This window comes from Ammodytes marinus (genome assembly GCF_949987685.1).
Source record: "Ammodytes marinus genome assembly, chromosome: 19".
In the NCBI taxonomy this organism is placed as follows: domain Eukaryota; kingdom Metazoa; phylum Chordata; class Actinopteri; order Uranoscopiformes; family Ammodytidae; genus Ammodytes; species Ammodytes marinus.
In genome coordinates this window covers 8,881,944-8,905,645 of record NC_137223.1, presented here as the reverse complement: position 1 = coordinate 8,905,645, position 23,702 = coordinate 8,881,944, and the positions used below count along the sequence as shown (strand labels likewise).

At 40.8% G+C, this 23,702-nt stretch overlaps 2 protein-coding genes across 2 annotated transcripts; both read right to left on the bottom strand.

The window, feature by feature from the left end:
- Positions 1 to 533: 533 nt before the first annotated feature.
- LOC307266266 (uncharacterized protein) lies at positions 534 to 4,947 on the bottom strand (the record flags this gene model as incomplete). Its single annotated transcript, XM_080048242.1, has 18 exons — positions 534 to 587; positions 714 to 855; positions 1,092 to 1,281; positions 1,366 to 1,496; positions 1,581 to 1,684; positions 1,774 to 1,943; positions 2,022 to 2,136; positions 2,208 to 2,407; positions 2,507 to 2,624; positions 2,716 to 2,924; positions 3,003 to 3,159; positions 3,248 to 3,465; positions 3,551 to 3,647; positions 3,729 to 3,893; positions 3,993 to 4,082; positions 4,159 to 4,299; positions 4,675 to 4,799; positions 4,887 to 4,947. The coding sequence occupies 18 exons, from the start codon at positions 4,945 to 4,947 to the stop codon at positions 534 to 536; spliced, it is 2,487 nt and encodes an 828-aa protein (XP_079904368.1).
- A 5,934-nt stretch (positions 4,948 to 10,881) lies between these two features.
- LOC307266265 (uncharacterized protein) lies at positions 10,882 to 22,318 on the bottom strand (the record flags this gene model as incomplete). The annotated part of the gene is made up of 35 exons (XM_080048241.1): positions 10,882 to 10,935; positions 11,046 to 11,187; positions 11,422 to 11,611; positions 11,693 to 11,823; positions 11,908 to 12,011; positions 12,100 to 12,269; positions 12,351 to 12,465; positions 12,537 to 12,736; positions 12,836 to 12,953; positions 13,046 to 13,254; positions 13,333 to 13,489; positions 13,578 to 13,795; positions 13,881 to 13,977; positions 14,055 to 14,219; positions 14,321 to 14,410; positions 14,480 to 14,620; positions 15,050 to 15,174; positions 15,262 to 15,357; positions 17,850 to 17,940; positions 18,026 to 18,167; positions 18,404 to 18,593; positions 18,677 to 18,807; positions 18,892 to 18,995; positions 19,085 to 19,254; positions 19,340 to 19,454; positions 19,526 to 19,725; positions 19,825 to 19,942; positions 20,031 to 20,239; positions 20,318 to 20,474; positions 20,558 to 20,775; positions 20,861 to 20,957; positions 21,305 to 21,394; positions 21,473 to 21,613; positions 22,046 to 22,170; positions 22,258 to 22,318. 35 exons carry the CDS (start codon positions 22,316 to 22,318, stop codon positions 10,882 to 10,884), a joined length of 4,881 nt encoding a protein of 1,626 aa, XP_079904367.1.
- Between the last annotated feature and the right edge of the window lie 1,384 nt (positions 22,319 to 23,702).

Sequence of the window (23,702 nt, the reverse complement as noted above, 5' to 3'; positions counted from 1 at the left end):
TAGGCAGATGAAAAACTTGATAGCCAGTTGGATACCACTGGGATAAGAGAACATTACTACCATCATCTTACGGTTCTAGGTTGAATGACCCAGAAATGCCCATTGGCCAATACTCTAAAGAATCATGGCTATCCCATAAAACATTTAACAGTGTATTTTACAGCTATAAGTACACCCGTCTGTGTGCAGAAATATCTGGTTAATCTGAAACAGGACTACCATAGATTCCCAACTACTGTCAATGTAGTGACTACAGTATGGCTTGCAGAGGACACATTTGAAACTTTTAAACACAAGATGGTCTTTTATGCACAAACACCAAGGACAAAAAGTTTTAAGAAACGTGTTTATTTAGGAGGTTTGCATGTTTGACAGAAGAATCGCACCAGATGAAATTTGCCTTTGGTTGGCGAGGTCTGTACTTCTCTGCCCTGAAACAAGAATGTAGATGATTAACTGCACAGAGTTTGACCAAGTATAGACTTGAATCTTAGATAAGTTACTTACCCCTTTTTATTCCTTGACGTCTTGAGTTACTTGTTCCTGTGGGCTGCGCACACTGGCCTCTGCAGGCACCGTCTGCTTGACTGTTTGTGTCACAAATCACTGCGTCACAGTGGACATAGATCTGTGGACAGACAGGAGGGTTACACACAGCCATCTCATGTGCTGTGGCCAACAAGTGCATCATATTAGATGTACAAGGCCTTTACCTCATCTTTCAGAACTTCCTCATCTTTAGTGAATGTGAACATCTTTATAGAAAAGCGTTTGTTGTGGGACGGGACTGCAACCCTGGCATCGCTCTCAACAGGATGGAAGATGGTCACATAGCGATCATCTTGGTTCTCACAACTAGTGAAGGAAAGAATGAATAAGTTGCCACCGTTTACAAAACCAGGACATTTGTGCGCAACGGCAAAGTCATTTGCACAGATAAAGCAATACTGAATGACGCACTTTGAGCAACACGTCACGTCAAACAAATGGGGTGAAAAACAGACAATTTAAACAAGTGAAAACAAACCTGAAGTTAGAGATCACCTTCAATGTTGAAAAGTTGGTTTGTGCTTGATTGGGTGCTACATTACCTATCCACAATGATGTCCCAGCTGGGCAGCGATGTCCTGTCTTCATGAAGGGTGGCCCAACAGTTTTTCAAGATGAGCTCCAACTGTGGGTCAGTGGACTGCATCAGCTCCACCTCAAAATACAGAGACTGCCTCAGATATTTCACTACTGGATAATCTTCCGCTTGGTAGAAAAGCTCGTATGATGAGTCTGGAAGGAAAAAAAAAAGTTATTAGGGTGTTTTGAATGTGCAAACAAGACAAACGAGGGCCATTTAGTAAAATGTAACTCTACCTTGGGATAGCCTCATTTGTACCATCAGTCGTCCCGAGCCAATCACTGCTGTGGGCTCATCGAGTCTTGGTTTGTAGCTGAATGCAACCGACTGTGTGTCATTGACCACATAGTAGCAGGAAATAATTTGCCTGAAAGGAGACAGCGTTAATTGTACATGTGGTTCTCACTGACCAGATTGTGCATTAGCATAAAAACCTTGACTGCTCCCGTACTTGTAGTCAGGATCAACCGGTGATGTGTAGCCTGATCCTTTGTTGTTGCTACTACTGTAATGCAGGCCAATCTCATTTTCATACAGCATGTAGTTGTCAAAGAACTTAAAAAAAATAAAACACAAGTCGTATTAAAACATTACAAAAAAAAATGTCACTTAATTTTCAGGAATTGGGGAGACATTGAACCTACTCTTCTAGTGGTACCACAGGAATCAACACTGAAAGTGAATTGTGCAAAGCGGTCATTGCTAAAGCTCGGTTTGCAGGACTGGTCTTTTAGAGTCAGTGAACTTGGGATAAGATTGGGCACCGATTCCACCTTCACAGCCCAAGCAGTCATTGTTCCATTGGGGTAGCACTCTGAAGGAAGAGACAATGTTTTTAAGATAAATCTCCTACATCCATGCAGCAGAAGTGCCATTTTTTTTTTAATCTTACTCATCATCTTCAGGGGGAAGTTGCAGGCCAGGTAGAGATCAGCCAGCACCCAGTTGTTGATTGGACAGAAGAGAAGCAGGTCGACTCTGGCTCTGACTGAATCTGAAGTAATAAACTGCGAGACAGAAAGTACAGTTATCCAGTACAGATTATGTGGAGCATGTCCTTGCTTGCTTCTCGACATACCTCAAATGCTGTTTCCTTGGTGTTGTATGGTACAATGAGGCTGAAATGTGTGGCGTTCTCTTGGATTTTGAAGCCCTCGGCTATCGCAGGTGTCATCTCTTGAGGTCCAACCATGGTCTGAAAATTGCTGCCTTGATTGCCGTATTTCACACTGATGTAAAACTGGTTGTGGTCACAGGTGCCAGTGATGGTGGGTAGAACTAAAAGTGGAGATTATATTAACATCTTTCTGCAATGTGTTTCCTTTATATTCTGAAATAGTTACTTTAGGTCAACATATTCAAAAGCAGAATTCTCACCAACATCCTGCAGAGATGCCTGCAACTCCACTAGGTGAGCAAATAGAGTCTCTTCAGGCAGAATGATGAACCCAAAGGTCAGAGGGAGGACGTAAATCGTAACCAAGGGTTGAGGATTCTGTAGAACAAACTCATGTTACTGAACACTTAAAAAAAAAAAAAAAAAAAGGCATTGCAAACAGAATAGACATTTTGCATAGTATACATACACTTTTTAGGACAAATTCCACATCAAAGGGCACTTGTAAAGAGAAGCTCTTGGTTCCATTGGGTAAAATATGCTCCTGGACAGTCAAACTGTTGGCATTGAATTCCTCAATGGTGAAAACTCTGGTGGAGATGGTGATGTTCCTCAGCTCCACATCATGAAGAAATGTCCCCAAGTGAACTGTGAATACCCGGTTCTCTGGAACAGTATCTAAAAAGACAGGGGGAAGGTTTACCTTTTTTGCATTAAGTTTGAACTCCGGTTATCTCCAGGAGAATTTGGACTTACGGTCTTGAACGTGGGGCAGGCGACGCATCAGAGGGGTGGTAATGGGGAACAAAACCTTGTATCTGGTATCATCTTGGTTGCCATCTGCCCTCCAAAGCATCTCAAGCATGGGCTCCACAGAGTATGTGATGTGGTACTGGTAATCTGGGGCATGGCTCTGCAATTATTCATGGCATTTTAATAAAACGTGCAAATGGACCCGTGACCAGAGTCTTGCATTCCTGATCTAGGAGTCTGCCCCATACCTTGTAGTAACCATCGGGCGAGCCCACTGGGATCTCGATGAGGACGTGGAAGTCTGTGTTGGATAGTGTGTAGCCCCGTGCGGCCATCTGAGATACATCCAGCCTCTTTCCGTTGATGCCCATGTGCTGCTCTAGGAATGTAAAGGGGCCATCAACCAGGGGTGTCACACGGCGAGGCACGTGCCAAGAGATGACTTCCTCAGTGAACAGGACGCCACCTTTTAACAAAGTAAATGTTGACTCAGCTGGAACACCTTAATACTTGCGCCAACTTTGATATCCACATGATGGCTTGAGACTCACCAGTGGGACAAGAAGCTGCCAAGCTAAACACACTCAGACCATGTGGTGCCTTGTAGTAGGCGCTCACCCTGAAAGAATCCATGGGGATTCCAGCCACCTTAAAAAAAAATTATAAAAAATGTAATGTAATTTATGGGGAAGAGCATGAAAAATTAACTGGACAGAGCGTTTTGCTTACATCCTCCGAATATGTCTCTGCTGTATTGTACGGGCTTCTCATAACCAGACGGCTTGAGGTTGTCATGGCACCATAGCCAGATTGTTCAGCCTCCCTCAGCAACATTGACACTGGCTCAGGGGTGTAAAATGTCACTTTCCAGATACCATGCGTGTCCTCAGAGGCCTGTAAGGAAGGAATGGAAAAAAATATTGCCTGATCTTTTTCTGTTAAGGGGGATGGCAAATTCTGCAGGGGGAAATGAAGCAACAGTAAAAACCTCACCTCAGGAATGGCGTCGAGTTTGGATTGGTCTTCTGGAGCCTGCCCTTTGACTTCAGCTTGTGCATCAGGTGTGGGCATGCGGTGTGACACCTAACAGGGAACAATGGTGTCATTTTGTGATTTTAAAATACTTTTAAAAAGGCCAGCAATGTAAAAAGTGACCTACCTCCATGTAGTTCCTGTCACAGAGAATCTCTCTAGAGGCCCACCGAGTGTAGCTGCAGGTCTGCGCCACGTCACGACTAACCAGCTCTGATTGAGTGCTGTACATTCGGAGTCTCAAGCCGATATCAAATGTTGCATCTCGCTACAAAAGTGCAAGGGGAAATTTTTCCAGAGTGAAAATGTTGACACCTGTAGCTGAAACATTGGTCTGAATTCTTGCAAGTAATATACATAGCTTTTTAACTGGACATCTCAGTATATGATTATAGTCACTTGCAGCCAGGAACATTTTATAATGGTCTAGGGGGGAAATTAAGGTTGTATCCTGTGAGATACATGTATACAATTGTTTGTGGTTCAGGGAAGCACAAACTTAACCGCTATCAGCATAATCATGCAATCATTTTCCATTTAAAACCAGTGGATGGTGGATATATGGACCATGGCAAGAGCTTTTGTCTCTGGTAAAACACAATAAAATTCCAGAAAAATGTCAATTAACTTAAGCTGGACATACTTTGTTGGCCACGTAACAAGCCATGAGCGACGTGTAGATTCTGGTGTTACCCCATGGGTCGGACTCCATGCTGTAGCCACACTGAGCAGCCAGGCTGGGTGTCAACACAATCTGCTGGGTGCCATCTGTGGGGAAAGGAAGGGTTAGCTTAACATGGATAGAGTCTCCCAGTAATTGACCAAAATGTGCCCATCGGTAGATTTTATACTCACCGAGGGCATCCACCTCGAGCTGGTTACCCACTGCCAGAGCTTCGTCCAAAGACAGCCTCATGAGATTACCTGCACAGTCTGCCTTTAGGCCAGTGCCTGTTTAAAGAAAAAGCTTGTGAGGAGGAATGTCAAAATAAAAACTTAAAAATGTGATGAAGTAAATGCGAATGAAGGCTTACTTGACTGCACATTTTGTTTCATATTTGGCCTTGCTTGACCCAAGGCGATTACTGAAGCCATCAAGGTCCATAAGAAACTTGAACACAAAAAGCACATCATTTAGAAATGACAAAATAGGCAGCTAGCAGTGATTAAATCAAGAGAAAATAAGCTTACATGTCCACAGGGGTCCACATGCTTCACGAGAAAAGCAGCAAATCCAAGAGGGGAAAAAAACTACAGGAATCCAATCACTATCAGAAAGTGGCAGTGTACCCCCAGCAAGGTCCACACACCAACTCTGAAGCGACTAAGCTGACTGCTTTACTGTTTCACCACCAGCTGTCAATATATACCGATTGCTAATGATGCACAGGTGAGGCCTGTGCATAATTTCTCTATACAAAAAACCCTATGTAGTAGGTAACACACAAAAAAAACCCTGTTAGGTTTTTTTTGTGCTACCTAACACATAGGGTTTTTTTTTGTGCTACTGTAAGGATTTTATATTTCTAAATTAATGATATTATGCCCCCCCTATATCTAATTAAATGATGTTATAATTAATTTGCATTTCTCATAGATAATCAATAGAAAAATCAATATAGTCTGAACTTGATTTAAACTCTCTTATGTTTCTCTCACTCCAGACTCGTGAGAAAGTCGGGGAGGTAGAGATGATTTTGCAAAAAAAAGCCCAGTCATACATTTCCCATAAAGATAGCGATAAGAACCAGACATGAATATCGTTTTAAACACCAGCCTTTTGTAATTTTGATACATTCGAGGACATAGTCTAGACAGTCATACTTTTTTCCCAGAAATGAAGAAGATGACGTCAGCCAGAAGAGGAAACACATGACAACATTTAGCCAATCATAAGCCAAGATACATTTTATATATAAGATCCTGATGTTGAGAGGATCTGGACTTCACACTACTACTACTACTTCATTTTCTGTACTTCTTCTTGCTTTTTGTCCTGTCAAACTGCCTTGTCAATTTACTTAAATAAATACTGAGGACGAGATCCCGAATTTTACACCTTTCTCCATGGTTATTTTACACCTTCATAAATAAGGCTAAGAACACGTTTATTTTTATTTCTAACACTACCTAACACATAGGTTTTTTTTGTGCTACCTATGTGTTAGGTAGCACAAAAAAACCCTATGTAGTAGGTATGTAGTAGCTACTACAATTTTGTGTACCTTATTGTAAAGTGTTACCGTGCAAACCTCCTCAAACCCCATTCACCTCCAAGTATTCTTCACATCAGCATTCCTTCTTCCATCCTGTGTCCATCTATACAGACCTCTCCTCCTTACCACCACCAGTGTCTGAACTCCAGCAGAGGATTATCCTGCTTCAACCCAGAATTTCTCTACCCCCTCACATGACGACACGATCGGGTCTAGTCCCCAAAGACGGTCCAATATATTTTGTTTAAGTCTCTCGTGATTGAACTGAAATGATGCATTAAACACTAACTTAATAATCTTGGCAACTAATTGTATTATATGCAAAAGTATTACATTATTTTTACATGTAATTGGTGAACCCTATCCAAATGCCTTGAGAGCCATTAAAAAGCTTTTGGAACTTTTAACAGTAACTATTACTTGGAATATGGTGCTACCGATGCACAACTTTAATGCATTATTTTTTGCAGTTGCTGGTGGAATATCTGGACACAGAATTAATCTTTTTTCAAGAACAAGTCCCATAAAAACATTGATACCCACAAAGTGACCCGCTTGAGAACACCGAAGGCTATTAATGCTCTCACAGAGGCGCTAAACGTACAAAGCTGGTATAACGTATATTCAAATAATGATCCAAATAAAGCTTATGATGAATTCCTGTACACTCTCATTACCCTGTATGATTATCACTGCCCGATTCAAACTCAAAGGAAGCATAAATATAAAGAAAAGTCATGGATCACCAGAGGACTAGAAAACGCCTGTAAGAAGAAAAATATATTATATAAAAATTACATAAAACATAGAACAAAGGAAGCTGAAAATAAATATAAAAAATATAGAAATAAGTTAACAACTATAATGAGATGCAACAAGAAAGAATATTATAATACATTATTAAATCAGCAAAAAAGCAATATACAAGGTACATGGAAAATACTTAACAGCATCATTAAAGAGGGTGCCGCTAAATCAGAATACCCAAACCACTTCAAAACACATAATGAAAAAACCATAACCAACCCTAAAGTGATTGTCAATGAATTCAATGATTATTTTGTGAATGTCGGCTATAACTTAGCAAAGGATATTGTGGAACCAAAAGAAAATGAGGATGTAGGTGATGACATCATCAACATTCATGCCAAAACCATCTTTCTGAAGAGAATTGAGGAAAAGGAGTTGATTGAGGTAGTTAATAACTTTAAAAATAAAAAATCTTCTGATTGTAATGATATGGATATGACACTAGTAAAAACTATTATAGAAACTATAGCTAAACCGTTAACATATATATGTAACCAATCATTCCAAACAGGAATATTTCCAAACAAAATGAAAATAGCAAAGATCATACCTATCTATAAAAATGGAGACATGCACTCCTTTTCTAACTACAGACCAATCTCTCTACTTCCTCAGTTTTCAAAAATATTAGAAAAACTTTTTGCTCTAAGACTTGACCACTTCATAGAAAAGCACAACTTACTGAGTGACCACCAATATGGCTTCAGATCAAACCGATCCACCTCAATGGCAGTCATGGAATTAGTAGAGGAAATATCAACAGCAATCGAAAATAAGAAATTCACAGTAGGAGTATTCATAGACCTTAAAAAGGCATTTGACACAATAGATCATACAATACTAATGAGAAAACTTGAAAGATATGGCATTAGAGGAATAGCACACACATGGCTTGGTAATTATCTCTACAATAGAGAGCAGTATGTACACATACAGAATGACAAATCAGATTTAATGAAAGTAACATGTGGGGTTCCACAGGGTTCAGTACTCGGACCCAAACTATTTTTACTGTACATTAATGAAATCTGTAATGTGTCTAAATTGTTGAAATATGTGTTGTTTGCTGATGATACAAATTTATTTTGTTCTGGAGGGGATCTGAGACAGCTTTTGGATACAGTGGAGAAAGAACTGAAAATCCTAAAACGATGGTTTGATATTAATAAGTTGTCTCTAAACTTAAAGAAAACTAAGATCATTATATTTGGATACAAAAAAATCAAACATGAAATAAAAATCATGATAGACCATGTTGAAATAGAAAGAGTCTATGAAAACAAATTCTTAGGAGTGATCATAGACCACAAATTATGCTGGAAACCACATATAAAACAAGTAAAAAGAAAAGTATCCATGTCCACCGCAATACTATATAAAACAAAAGATGTACTCAATTCAAAATCATTACACATGTTATACTGTTCCTTAATATTACCATACATTACATACTGTGTGGAAATATGGGGAAACACGTACAAAACTGTTACCAACCCTATTTTTATTTTACAAAAGAGGGCAATCAGAATCATTAATAGAGCAGAATATCTTGAACCAACCAATATATTATTTATAAACTCAAACGCACTAAAATTTAGAGACTTAGTGGAGTTCAAAACAATGCAAATAATGTACAAAGTCAAAAACAGGATAGTTCCAGACTGTATCCAGAAGTTGTTTCAGATTAGACAGAGCAAGTATGAACTAAGGGGAATGTGCATGTTTACCAAGATAAATATAAGAACAAATGTAAAACAAAGATGTATATCGGTACAAGGAGTAAACATGTGGAATGTCTTGGATGAAGAAATTAAAACGAGTGACACGGTACAAAGATTTAAAAAAATATTGAAAAAGAAGATGCTTAACAAATATAAAAGTGAGGCATGAATGGCACTGTGAATATGTATTGTGGATGTATTTTGTCTTGTGTCATAACTATACATGTAATATGTTTAACATATACAGGAATTAATTATAGCAATAATATTTACAATAACTATCAAACAAATTATTAAAAACAACTATATATATATATATATATATATATATATAATAATTAAATAAGATCCTGAGGGACCAACGAAAAATGAATAAATAAACATAATGTAAAAAAGGGTAGGCGCAATAAGCTAAGGCTTCAGCCTACACCTTTTCGATCAATACTATTTATAAGAAATTAATATATAAATTACGATGACAACTTTGTGTTATCTTGTGTTTTTTATTATTTAATTTTTTTAACTTGTGTAAGTGATGTTGTGAATATGTTTTGATCGAAATAAATAAAAAAATTTTAAAAATCTGATTTGACCAAGACATCTACATTTATGTAATGACAGCTATAACAGCTGTAATAAGTTGCAGAAGTTTTAGAAAAACCTGTTATTGGACAGTCGAATAGTAATATATTTCTTGCAATGTGAAAATAATTTTACAGTGCACAGTGTTTGAGAGATTTGGAAACTATAGTCAAAGTTCTTAATGAATCGCTATAGCATTGTTAGCCTGGCGCTACCAGACCATCGTACTTCATTTCATTTGTACAGAAGGTCTGGAAGTGCTGTAATTGGCAAACGTTCACTCACTTTGAGGCGGGTGTCTGTTGAAGTTTAAAACTATTGGATCTGCGCAGTGCCACTCTGGATTATCCAACCAATCGCATAACGTTTGGTCGTGAGCCGGCTGTTGACGGTGCGTTCAGGGAACTCGGAAATTTCTGACTTCACTACATATTGTAGTCTATGGATCTACCGGTACCTGGCAACGGTAACTTGCTAGAGCCCAACGTTTAGTTATTTGGATGAGAGGTTGTAGGCGTCCATACTTTCCCGAGCAGATGCACTGGAACACAGACAGGTCGGAACTAACAAGTCGGAAGTTTCCGAGTTCCGAGCGTAAGGGAACGCAGCATTCAACTGAAACTGGAGCATGACTTCGACCCTCATCGTTCTCAGCCACTTCCTCTGTTCGCTGATTGGATGCTCAGAAATCTGTTCGGAAAAATCTCACTAATACGCCCCACCACCAGACTGACTACTGAAGGGAAAATGAAATTTGGGCGGAAGTAGGTAGGCGGGCGGAGCCAGGCTATAGCATTGTGTGTGCATATCTGCAATGCATTAGTCAAAATGTAGAAACCCGTCTTTGTCTTCAATATGAACATTCCATACAGTCAATTTGCAGCAACCATTACGATAAACTGTTGAGGTCTGGTTTATCCATAAAGGCCTGTTTCTCCAAATGTAGTTCCGAGCATCACTAATGCAATTCCAGCAATCCAAATTGTTATAGGCAGATGAAAAACTTGATAGCCAGTTGGATACCACTGGGATAAGAGAACATTACTACCATCATCTTACGGTTCTAGGTTGAATGACCCAGAAATGCCCATTGGCCAATACTCTAAAGAATCATGGCCATCCCATAAAACATTTAACAGTGTATCTTACAGCTATAAGTACACCCGTCTGTGTGCAGAAATATCTGGTTAATCTGAAACAGGACTACCATAGATTCCCAACTACTGTCAATGTAGTGACTACAGTATGGCTTGCAGAGGACACATTTGAAACTTTTAAACACAAGATGGTCTTTTATGCACAAACACCAAGGACAAAAAGTTTTAAGAAACGTGTTTATTTAGGAGGTTTGCACGTTTGACAGAAGAATCGCACCAGATGAAATTTGCCTTTGGTTGGCGAGGTATGTACTTCTCTGCCCTGAAACAAGAATGTAGATGATTAACTGCACAGAGTTTGACCAAGTATAGACTTGAATCTTAGATAAGTTACTTACCCCTTTTTCTTCCTTGACGTCTTGAGTTACTTGTTCCTGTGGGCTGCGCACACTGGCCTCTGCAGGCACCGTCTGCTTGACTGTTTGTGTCACAAATCACTGCATCACAGTGGACATAGATCTGTGGACAGACAGGAGGGTTACACGCAGCCATCTCATGTGCATCATATTAGATGTACAAGGCCTTTACCTCATCTTTCAGAACTTCCTCATCTTTAGTGAATGTGAACATCTTTATAGAAAAGCGTTTGTTGTGGGATGGGACTGCAACCCTGGCATCGCTCTCAACAGGATGGAAGATGGTCACATAGCGATCATCTTGGTTCTCGCAACTAGTGAAGGAAAGAATGAATAAGTTGCCACCGCTTACAAAACCAGGACATTTGTGCGCTACGGCAAAGTCATTTGCACAGAAAGCAATACTGAATGACGCACTTTGAGCAACATGTCACGTCAAACAAATGGGGTGAAAAACAGACAATTTAAACAAGTGAAAACAAACCTGAAGTTACAGATCACCTTCAATGTTGAAAAGTTGGTTTGTGCTTGATTGGGTGCTACATTACCTATCCACAATGATGTCCCAGCTGGGCAGCGATGTCCTGTCTTCATGAAGGGTGGCCCAACAGTTTTCCAAGATGAGCTCCAACTGTGGGTCAGTGGACTGAATCAGCTCCACCTCAAAATACAGAGACTGCCTCAGATATTTCACTACTGGATAATCTTCCGCTTGGTAGAAAAGCTCGTATGATGAGTCTAGAAGGAAAAAAAGTTATTAGGGTGTTTTGAATGTGCAAACAAGACAAAGGAGGACCATTTAGTAAAATGTAACTCTACCTTGGGATAGCCTCATTTGTACCATCAGTCGTCCCGAGCCAATCACTGCTGTGGGCTCATTGAGTCTTGGTTTGTAGCTGAATGCGACCGACTGTGTGTCATTGACCACATAGTAGCAGGAAATAATTTGCCTGAAAGGAGACAGCGTTAATTGTACATGTGGTTCTCACTGACCAGATTGTGCATTAGCATAAAAACCTTGACTGCTCCCGTACTTGTAGTCAGGATCAACCGGTGATGTGTTGCCTGTTCCTTTGTTGTTGCTACTACTGTAATGCAGGCCAATCTCATTTTCATACAGCATGTAGTTGTCAAAGAACTTAAAAAAAATAAAACACAAGTCGTATTAAAACATTACAAAAAAAATGTCACTTAATTTTCAGGAATTGGGGAGACATTGAACCTACTCTTCTAGTGGTACCACAGGAATCAACACTGAAAGTGAATTGTGCAAAGCGGTCATTGCTAAAGCTCGGTTTGCAGGACTGGTCCTTTAGAGTCAGTGAACTTGGGATAAGATTGGGCACCGATTCCACCTTCACAGCCCAAGCAGTCATTGTTCCATTGGGGTAGCACTCTGAAGGAAGAGACAATGTTTTTAAGAAATCTCCTACATCCATGCAGCAGAAATGCCAATTTTTTTTTTTTTAAATCTTACTCATCATCTTCAGGGGGAAGTTACAGGCCAGGTAGAGATCAGCCAGCACCCAGTTGTTGATTGGACAGAAGAGAAGCAGGTCGACTCTGGCTCTGACTGAATCTGAAGTAATAAACTGCGAGACAGAAAGTACAGTTATCCAGTACAGATTATGTGGAGCGTGTCCTTGCTTGCTTCTCGACATACCTCAAATGCTGTTTCCTTGGTGTTGTATGGTACAATGAGGCTGAAATGTGTGGCGTTCTCTTGGATTTTGAAGCCCTCGGCTATCGCAGGCGTCATCTCTTGAGGTCCAACCATGGTCTGAAAATTGCTGCCTTGATTGCCGTATTTCACACTGATGTAAAACTGGTCGTGGTCACAGGTGCCAGTGATGGTGGGTAGAACTAAAAGTGGAGATTATATTAACATCTTTCTGCAATGCGTTTCCTTTATATTCTGAAATAGTTACTTTAGGTCAACATATTCAAAAGCAGAATTCTCACCAACATCCTGCAGAGATGCCTGCAACTCCACTAGGTGAGCAAATGGAGTCTCTTCAGGCAGAATGATGAACCCAAAGGTCAGAGGGAGGACATAAATCGTAACCAAGGGTTGAGGATTCTGTAGAACAAAAACTCATGTTACTGAACACTAAAAAAAAAAAAAAAAAAAGGCATTGCAAACAGAATAGACATTTTGCATAGTATACATACACTTTTTAGGACAAATTCCACATCAAAGGGCACTTGTACAGAGAAGCTCTTGGTTCCATTGGGTAAAATATGCTCCTGGACAGTCAAACTGTTGGCATTGAATTCCTCAATGGTGAAAACTCTGGTGGAGATGGTGATGTTCCTCAGCTCCACATCATGAAGAAATGTCCCCAAGTGAACTGTGAATACCCGGTTCTCTGGAACAGTATCTAAAAAGACAGGGGGAAGGTTTACCTTTTTTGCATTAAGTTTGAACTCCGGTTATCTCCAGGAGAATTTGGACTTACGGTCTTGAACGTGGGGCAGGCGACGCATCAGAGGGGTGGTAATGGGGAACAAAACCTTGTATCTGGTATCATCTTGGTTGCCATCTGCCCTCCAAAGCATCTCAAGCATGGGCTCCACAGAGTATGTGATGTGGTACTGGTAATCTGGGGCATGGCTCTGCAATTATTCATGGCATTTTAATAAAACATGCAAATGGACTCGTGACCAGAGTCTTGCATTCCTGATCTAGGAGTCTGCCCCATACCTTGTAGTAACCGTCGGGCGAGCCCACTGGGATCTCGATGAGGACGTGGAAGTCTGTGTTGGATAGTGTGTAGCCCCGTGCGGCCATCTGAGATACATCCAGCCTCTTTCCGTTGATGCCCATGTGCTGCTCTAGGAATGTAAAGGGGCCATCAACCAGGGGTGTCACACGGCGAGGCACGTGCCAAGAGATGACTTCCTCAGTGAACAGGACGCCACCTGTTAACAAAGAAAATGTTGACTCAGCTGGAACACCTTAATACTTGCGTCAACTTTGATATCCACATGATGGCTTGAGACTCACCAGTGGGACAAGAAGCTGCCAAGTTAAACACACTCAGACCATGTGGTGCCTTGTAGTAGGCGCTCACCCTGAAAGAATCCATGGGGATTCCAGCCACCTTAAAAAAAAAAAAAAAGAAAATGTAATATATGGGGAAGAGGATGAAAAATTAACTGGACGGAGCGTTTTGCTTACATCCTCCGAATATGTCTCTGCTGTATTGTACGGGGTTCGCATAACCAGACGGCTTGAGGTCGTCATGGCACCATAGCCAGATTGTTCAGCCTCCCTCAGCAACATTGACACTGGCTCAGGGGTGTAAAATGTCACTTTCCAGATACCATGCGTGTCCTCAGAGGCCTATAAGGAAGGAATGGAAAAAAATATTGTGCCTAATCTTTTTCTGTTAAGGGGGATGGCAAATTCTGCAGGGGGAAATGAAGCAACAGTAAGAACCTCACCTCAGGAATGGCATCGAGTTTGGATTGGTCTTCTGGAGCCTGCCCTTTGACTTCAGCTTGTGCATCAGGTGTGGGCATGCGGTGTGACACCTAACAGGGAACAATCGTGTCATTTTAAAATACACTTTTAAAAAGGCCAGCAATGTAAAAGTGACCTACCTCCATGTAGTTCCTGTCACAGAGAATCTCTCTAGAGGCCCACCGAGTGTAGCTGCAGGTCTGCGCCACGTCACGACTAACCATCTCTGATTGAGTGCTGTACATTCGGAGTCTCAAGCCGATATCAAATGTTGTATCTTGCTACAAAAGTGCAAGGGGAAATTTTTCCAGAGTGAAAATGTTGACACCTGTAGCTGAAACATTGGTCTAAATTCTTGCAAGTAATATACGTAGCTTTTTTACAGGTTATAACTGGACATCTCAGTATTTGACATTTTCAGGACCAAATGATTAAAAAAAAAAGTTAAGGATATGATTATAGTCAATTGCAGCCAGGAACATTTTATAATGGTCTAGGGGGGAAATTAAGGTTGTATCCTGTGAGATACATGTATACAATTGTTTGTGGTTCAGGGAAGCACAAAATTAACCGCTATCAGCATAATCATGCAATCATTTTCCATTTAAAACCAGTGGACGGTGGATATATGGACCATGGCAAGAGCTTTTGTCTCTGGAAAAACACAATAAAATTCCAGAAAAATGTCAATTAACTTAAGCTGGACATACTTTGTTGGCCACGTAACAAGCCATGAGCGACGTGTAGATTCTGGTGTTACCCCATGGGTCGGACTCCATGCTGTAGCCACACTGAGCAGCCAGGCTGGGTGTCAACACAATCTGCTGGGTGCCATCTGTGGGGAAAGGAAGGGTTAGCTTAACATGGATAGAGTCTCCCAGTAATTGACCAAAATGTGCCCATCGGTAGATTTTATACTCACCGAGGGCATCCACCTCGAGCTGGTTACCCACTGCCAGAGCTTCGTCCAAAGACAGCCTCATGAGATTACCTGCACAGTCTGCCTTTAGGCCAGTGCCTGTTTAAAGAAAAAGCTTGTGAGGAGGAATGTCAAAATAAAAACTTAAAAATGTGATGAAGTAAATGCGAATGAAGGCTTACTTGACTGCACATTTTGTTTCATATTTGGCCTTGCTTGACCCAAGACGATTACTGAAGCCATCAAGTTCCATAAGAAACTTGAACACAAAAAGCACATCATTTAGAAATGTCAAAATAGGCAGCTAGCAGTGATTAAATCAAGAGAAAATAAGCTTACATGTCCACAGGGGTCCACATGCTGCACGAGAAAAGCAGCAAATCCAAGAGAGGAAAAAAACTACAGGAATCAAATCACTATCAGAATGTGGCAGTGTACCCCCAGCAAGGTCCACACACCAACTCTGAAGCAACTAAGCTGACTGCTTTACTGTGTCACCACCAGCTGTCAATATATACTGATTGCTAATGATGCACAGGTGAGGCCTGTGCATAATTATTCTATAAAAAAAACCCTATGTAGTAGGTAACGCAAAAAAAAAACCCTATGGTTGCGTTCCGAATCGCATACTTTCTACTATATAGTATGTAGAAAAAAGATTTAGGATGTCCCGATTCTTATGGCCAGATTTAGGATGGTTAGAAGTACCCGGATGTCCTACTTCATGCGGCCAAGATTGTTAGTGTTGAAAAGTGCATCCTATTTGGGCGATTCTGACCCACAATCCAGTGCGCACGTGAAGTGACGTAACATCGACGAAGCCTCCATATGAAAACAAACGGGGATGCGACGGATATAAAAGCAAGAGGCAAGATCAAGGCGCAATGTTATGATGAAATAAGAGAGTAAAGTATGTCCCAATAGTATGCCTACTGCATCCTAACTAGATTCTTTTTATCGTCGGATGTAGTATGTAGAATAGAAAAAAGAAAGAGTATGCGATTCGGAACGCAACCCAAGTGTTAGGTTTTTTTTTTGTGCTACCTAACTCATAGGGTGTTTTTTTGTGCTACCTAACACATAGGTTTTTTTTTTGTTGTGCTACCTATGTGTTAGGTAGCACAAAAATAAATCCTATGTAGTAGGTAACATATCTATGTAGTAGGTATGTAGTAGCTACTACAATTTTGTGTACCTTATTGTAAAGTGTTACCGTGCAAACCTCCTCAAACCCCATTCACCTCCAAGTATTCTTCACATCAGCATTCCTTCTTCCATCCTGTATCCATCTATACAGACCTCTCCTCCTTACCACCACCAGTGTCTGAACTCCAGCAGAGGATTATCCTGCTTCAACCCAGAATTTCTCTTCCCCCTCACATGACGACACGATCGGGTCTAGTCCCCAAAGACGGTCCAATATATTTTGTTTAAGTCTCTCGTGATTGAACTGAAATGATGCATTAAACACCAACCCAATAATCTTGGCAACTAATTGTATTATATGCAAAAGTATTTTACATTATTTTTACATGTAATTGGTGAACCCTATCCAAATGCTTTGAGAGCCATTAAAAAGCTTTTGGAACTTTTAACAGTAACTATTACTTGGAATATGGTGCTACCAATGCACTATTTTTTTCAAGTTGCTGGTGGAATATCTGGACACAGAATTAATCTGATTTGACCAAAACATCTACATTTATGTAATGACAGCTATAATAACAGCTGTAATAAGTTGCAGAAGTTTTAGAAAAACCTGTTATTGGACAGTCCAATAGTAATATATTTCTTGCAATGTGAAAATAATTTTACAGAGTGCACAGTGTTTGAGAGATTTGGAAACTATAGTCCAAGTTCTTAATGAATCTCTATAGCAATGTATTAGTCAAAATGTAGAAACCCGTCTTTGTCTTTAATATGAACATTCCATACAGTCAATTTGCATCAACCATTGAGTATAAACTGTTGAGGTCTGGTTTATCCATAAAAGCCCGTTTCTCCAAATGTAGTTCCGAGCATCACTAATGCAATTCCAGCAATCCAAATTGTTATAGGCAGATGAAAAACTTGATAGCCAGTTGGATACCACTGGGATAAGAGAACATTACTACCATCATCTTACGGTTCTAGGTTGAATGACCCAGAAATGCCCATTGGCCAATACTCTAAAGAATCATGGCTATCCCATAAAACATTTAACAGTGTATCTTACAGCTATAAGTACACCCGTCTGTGTGCAGAAATATCTGGTTAATCTGAAACAGGACTACCATAGATTCCCAACTACTGTCAATGTAGTGACTACAGTATGGCTTGCAGAGGACACATTTGAAACTTTTAAACACAAGATGGTCTTTTATGCACAAACACCAAGGACAAAAAGTTTTAAGAAACGTGTTTATTTAGGAGGTTTGCACGTTTGACAGAAGAATCGCACAAGATGAAATTTGCCTTTGGTTGGCGAGGTCTGTACTTCTCTGCCCTGAAACAAGAATGTAGATGATTAACTGCACAGAGTTTGACCAAGTATAGACTTGAATCTTAGATAAGTTACTTACCCCTTTTTCTTCCTTGACGTCTTGAGTTACTTGTTCCTGTGGGCTGCGCACACTGGCCTCTGCAGGCACCGTCTGCTTGACTGTTTGTGTCACAAATCACTGCGTCACAGTGGACATAGATCTGTGGACAGACAGGAGGGTTACACGCAGCCATCTCATGTGCTGTGGCCAACAAGTGCATCATATTAGATGTACAAGGCCTTTACCTCATCTTTCAGAACTTCCTCATCTTTAGTGAATGTGAACATCTTTATAGAAAAGCGTTTGTTGTGGGATGGGACTGCAACCCTGGCATCGCTCTCAACAGGATGGAAGATGGTCACATAGCGATCATCTTGGTTCTCACAACTAGTGAAGGAAAGAATGAATAAGTTGCCACCGTTTACAAAACCAGGACATTTGTGCGCAACGGCAAAGTCATTTGCACAGATAAAGCAATACTGAATGACGCACTTTGAGCAACACGTCACATCAAACAAATGGGGTGAAAAACAGACAATTTAAACAAGTGAAAACAAACCTGAAGTTAGAGATCACCTTCAATGTTGAAAAGTTGGTTTGTGCTTGATTGGGTGCTACATTACCTATCCACAATGATGTCCCAGCTGGGCAGCGATGTCCTGTCTTCATGAAGGGTGGCCCAACAGTTTTTCAAGATGAGCTCCAACTGTGGGTCAGTGGACTGCATCAGCTCCACCTCAAAATACAGAGACTGCCTCAGATATTTCACTACTGGATAATCTTCCGCTTGGTAGAAAAGCTCGTATGATGAGTCTGGAAGGAAAAAAAAAGTTATTAGGGTGTTTTGAATGTGCAAACAAGACAAACGAGGGCCATTTAGTAAAATGTAACTCTACCTTGGGATAGCCTCATTTGTACCATCAGTCGTCCCGAGCCAATCACTGCTGTGGGCTCATCGAGTCTTGGTTTGTAGCTGAATGCGACCGACTGTGTGTCATTGACCACATAGTAGCAGGAAATAATTTGCCTGAAAGGAGACAGCGTTAATTGTACATGTGGTTCTCACTGACCAGATTGTGCATTAGCATAAAAACCTTGACTGCTCCCGTACTTGTAGTCAGGATCAACCGGTGATGTGTAGCCTGATCCTTTGTTGTTGCTACTACTGTAATGCAGGCCAATCTCATTTTCATACAGCATGTAGTTGTCAAAGAACTTAAAAAAAAATAAAACACAAGTCGTATTAAAACATTACAAAAAAAATGTCACTTAATTTTCAGGAATTGGGGAGACATTGAACCTACTCTTCTAGTGGTACCACAGGAATCAACACTAAAAGTGAATTGTGCAAAGCGGTCATTGCTAAAGTTCGGTTTGCAGGACTGGTCCTTTAGAGTCAGTGCACTTGGGATAAGATTGGGCACCGATTCCACCTTCACAGCCCAAGCAGTCATTGTTCCATTGGGGTAGCAATCTGAAGGAAGAGACAATGTTTTTAAGATAAATCTCTTACATCCATGCAGCAGAAATGCCAATTTTTTTTTTTTTTTAAATCTTACTCATCATCTTCAGGGGGAAGTTGCAGGCCAGGTAGAGATCAGCCAGCACCCAGTTGTTGATTGGACAGAAGAGAAGCAGGTCGACTCTGGCTCTGACTGAATCTGAAGTAATAAACTGCGAGACAGAAAGTACAGTTATCCAGTACAGATTATGTGGAGCGTGTCCTTGCTTGCTTCTCGACATACCTCAAATGCTGTTTCCTTGGTGTTGTATGGTACAATGAGGCTGAAATGTGTGGCGTTCTCTTGGATTTTGAAGCCCTCGGCTATCGCAGGTGTCATCTCTTGAGGTCCAACCATGGTCTGAAAATTGCTGCCTTGATTGCCGTATTTCACACTGATGTAAAACTGATCGTGGTCACAGGTGCCAGTGATGGTGGGTAGAACTAAAAGTGGAGATTATATTAACATCTTTCTGCAATGCGTTTCCTTTATATTCTGAAATAGTTAGTTTAGGTCAACATATTCAAAAGCAGAATTCTCACCAACATCCTGCACAGATGCCTGCAACTCCACTAGGTGAGCAAATGGAGTCTCTTCAGGCAGAATGATGAACCCAAAGGTCAGAGGGAGGACGTAAGTCGTAACCAAGGGTTGAGGATTCTGTAGAACAAAAACTCATGTTACTGAACACTAAAAAAAAAAAAAAAGGCAGAGCAAACAGAATAGACATTTTGCATAGTATACATACACTTTTCAGGACAAATTCCACATCAAAGGGCACTTGTACAGAGAAGCTCTTGGTTCCATTGGGTAAAATATGCTCCTGGACAGTCAAACCGTTGGCATTGAATTCCTCAATGGTGAAAACTCTGGTGGAGATGGTGATGTTCCTCAGCTCCACATCATGAAGAAATGTCCCCAAGTGAACTGTGAATACCCGGTTCTCTGGAACAGTATCTAAATAGACAGGGGGAAGGTTTACCTTTTTTGCATTAAGTTTGAACTCCGGTTATCTCCAGGAGAATTTGGACTTACGGTCTTGAACGTGGGGCAGGCGACGCATCAGAGGGGTGGTAATGGGGAACAACACCTTGTATCTGGTATCATCTTGGTTGCCATCTGCCCTCCAAAGCATCTCAAGCATTGGCTCCACAGAGTATGTGATGTGGTACTGGTAATCTGGGGCATGGCTCTGCAATTATTCATGGCGTTTTAGTAAAACATGCAAATGGACCCGAGAGTCTTGCATTCCTGATCTAGGAGTCTGCCCCATACCTTGTAGTAACCATCGGGCGAGCCCACTGGGATCTCGATGAGGACGTGGAAGTCTGTGTTGGATAGTGTGTAGCCCCGTGCGGCCATCTGAGATATATCCAGCCTCTTTCCGTTGATGCCCATGTGCTGCTCTAGGAATGTAAAGGGGCCATCAACCAGGGGTGTCACACGGCGAGGCACGTGCCAAGAGATGACTTCCTCAGTGAACAGGACGCCACCTGTTAACAAAGAAAATGTTGACTCAGCTGGAACACCTTAATACTTGCGTCAACTTTGATATCCACATGATGGCTTGAGACTCACCAGTGGGACAAGAAGCTGCCAAGTTAAACACACTCAGACCATGTGGTGCCTTGTAGTAGGCGCTCACCCTGAAAGATTCCATGGGGATTCCAGCCACCTTAAAAAAAAATAATAAAAAATGTAATGTAACTTATGGGGAAGAGGAGGAAAAATTAACTGGACGGAGAGTTTTGCTTACATCCTCCGAATACGTCTCTGCTGTATTGTACGGGCTTCTCATAACAAGACGGCTTGAGGTTGTCATGGCACCATAGCCAGATTGTTCAGCCTCCCTCAGCAACATTGACACTGGCTCAGGGGTGTAAAATGTCACTTTCCAGATACCATGCGTGTCCTCAGAGGACTATAAGGAAGGAATGGAAAAAAATATTGTGCCTAATCTTTTTCTGTTAAGGGGGATGGCAAATTCTGCAGGGGGAAATGAAGCAACAGTAAAAACCTCACCTCAGGAATGGCATCGAGTTTGGATTGGTCTTCTGGAGCCTGCCCTTTGACTTCAGCTTGTGCATCAGGTGTGGGCATGCGGTGTGACACCTAACAGGGAACAATGGTGTCATTTTGTGATTTTAAAATACACTTTTAAAAAGGCCAGCAATGTAAAAAGTGACCTACCTCCATGTAGTTCCTGTCGCAGAGAATCTCTCTAGAGGCCCACCGAGTGTAGCTGCAGGTCTGCGCCACGTCACGACTAACCATCTCTGATTGAGTGCTGTACATTCGGAGTCTCAAGCCGATATCAAATGTTGCATCTCGCTACAAAAGTGCAAGGGGAAATTTTTCCAGAGTGAAAATGTTGACATCTGTAGCTGAAACATTGGTCTAAATTCTTGCAAGTAATATACGTAGCTTTTTTACATGTTCTAACTGGACATCTCAGTATTTGACATTTTCAGGACCAAATGAATAAAAAAAAAAAGTTAAGGATATGATTATAGTCACTTGCAGCCAGGAACATTTTATAATGGTCTAGGGGGGGGGAAATTAAGGTTGTATCCTGTGAGATACATATATACAATTGTTTGTGGTTCAGGGAAGCACAACATTAACCGCTATCAGCATAATCATGCAATCATTTTCCATTTAAAACCAGTGGACGGTGGATATATGGACCATGGCAAGAGCTTTTGTCTCTGGAAAAACACAATAAAATTCCAGAAAATGTCAATTAACTTAAGCTGAACATACCTTGTTGGCCACGTAACAAGCCATGAGCGACGTGTAGATTCTGGTGTTACCCCATGGGTCGGACTCCATGCTGTAGCCACACTGAGCAGCCAGGCTGGGTGTCAACACAATCTGCTGGGTGCCATCTGTGGGGAAAGGAAGGGTTAGCTTAACATGGATAGAGTCTCCCAGTAATTAACCAAAATGTGCCCATCGGTAGATTTTATACTCACCGAGGGCATCCACCTCGAGCTGGTTACCCACTGCCAGAGCTTCGTCCAAAGACAGCCTCATGAGATTACCTGCACAGTCTGCCTTTAGGCCAGTGCCTGTTTAAAGAAAAAGCTTGTGAGGAGGAATGTCAAAAAAAATAACTTAAAAATGTGATGAAGTAAATGCGAATGAAGGCTTACTTGACTGCACATTCTGTTTCATATTTGGCCTTGCTTGACCCAAGGCGATTACTGAAGCCATCACGTTCCATAAGAAACTTGAACACAAAAAGCACATCATTTAGAAATGTCAAAATAGGCAGCTAGCAGTGATTAAATCAAGAGAAAATAAGCTTACATGTCCACAGGGGTCCACATGCTTCACGAGAAAAGCAGCAAATCCAAGAGGGAAAAAAACTACAGGAATCCAATCACTATCAGAATGTGGCACTGTACCCCCAACAAGGTCCACAAACTCTGAAGCGACTAAGCTGACTGCTTTACTGTGTCACCACCAGCAGTCAATATATACCGATTGCTAATGATGCACAGGTGAGGCCCATTAGTGATTCCTTACCCACCTCTGATGCAATGGGTGCTCTTGATTACTTATCGAAAACATTTAAATTATTCTGTATATGTGGAAAATAAATACACGTTTATCAGCAGTGTGATAAACATTTTTTTTATTCATCTGATTACAAACATATTTACATTTGTGATTGGTGTGTGATATATGTAATTGTCTTCATTATTCAAGATATCAATATGGTCAAAAGAATACAGGAAGAAAGTTGGACGGCTACCTTTCATTAGCCATGCATCACTTTATATAGACTTAATCAAGTAATATAAAAAAAAATTGTTTCTGTGCTGCAGCTAAGACACATTTTTCCAATACTCTATGCCAACACTTTATTAAGGTTTTGTTTATGGTCAAAAAACTCCCCCTTCTGTCTTTATTAGTGAGAGTAAAACCCAAGCTCATCGTTTTTGCCTGCGCTTTCCAATCGCTGACTTATACAATGATGTACTTTAATTCATGAGGCCATTACAATTTTTTTTAACTGGAAAGTTTTGAGTCAGTGCAATGGAGGGAATATCAAGGCTCTTCTTAACAACAATACATAATGGGCCGGTTTCACAGACAGGGCCTAGATTAAGCCAGGAGTAGGCCTTAATGTGGACTAGTTAAACTGGGACGTTTAAGTCACTGTCATGGATATGGCTTAAGTTTGGCTTAGTTTGTCTGTGGAAAAACCCGAATCTCGCCTTAAAGAAGAGCTTGCCACAACCTTTCAACAAAGGACAAAAAAGATGACATTGCATGAAAGTTAGCCCGAGAATTCCATGAACAGAAAATGCAATATCTGAAGGAAGTATGACATGAAAATGAAAATAAAATTCTACAGGTGGAATTGGACATTATTTAACCTTTATTTTAACAGGCAAAATTGCTTGAGGAC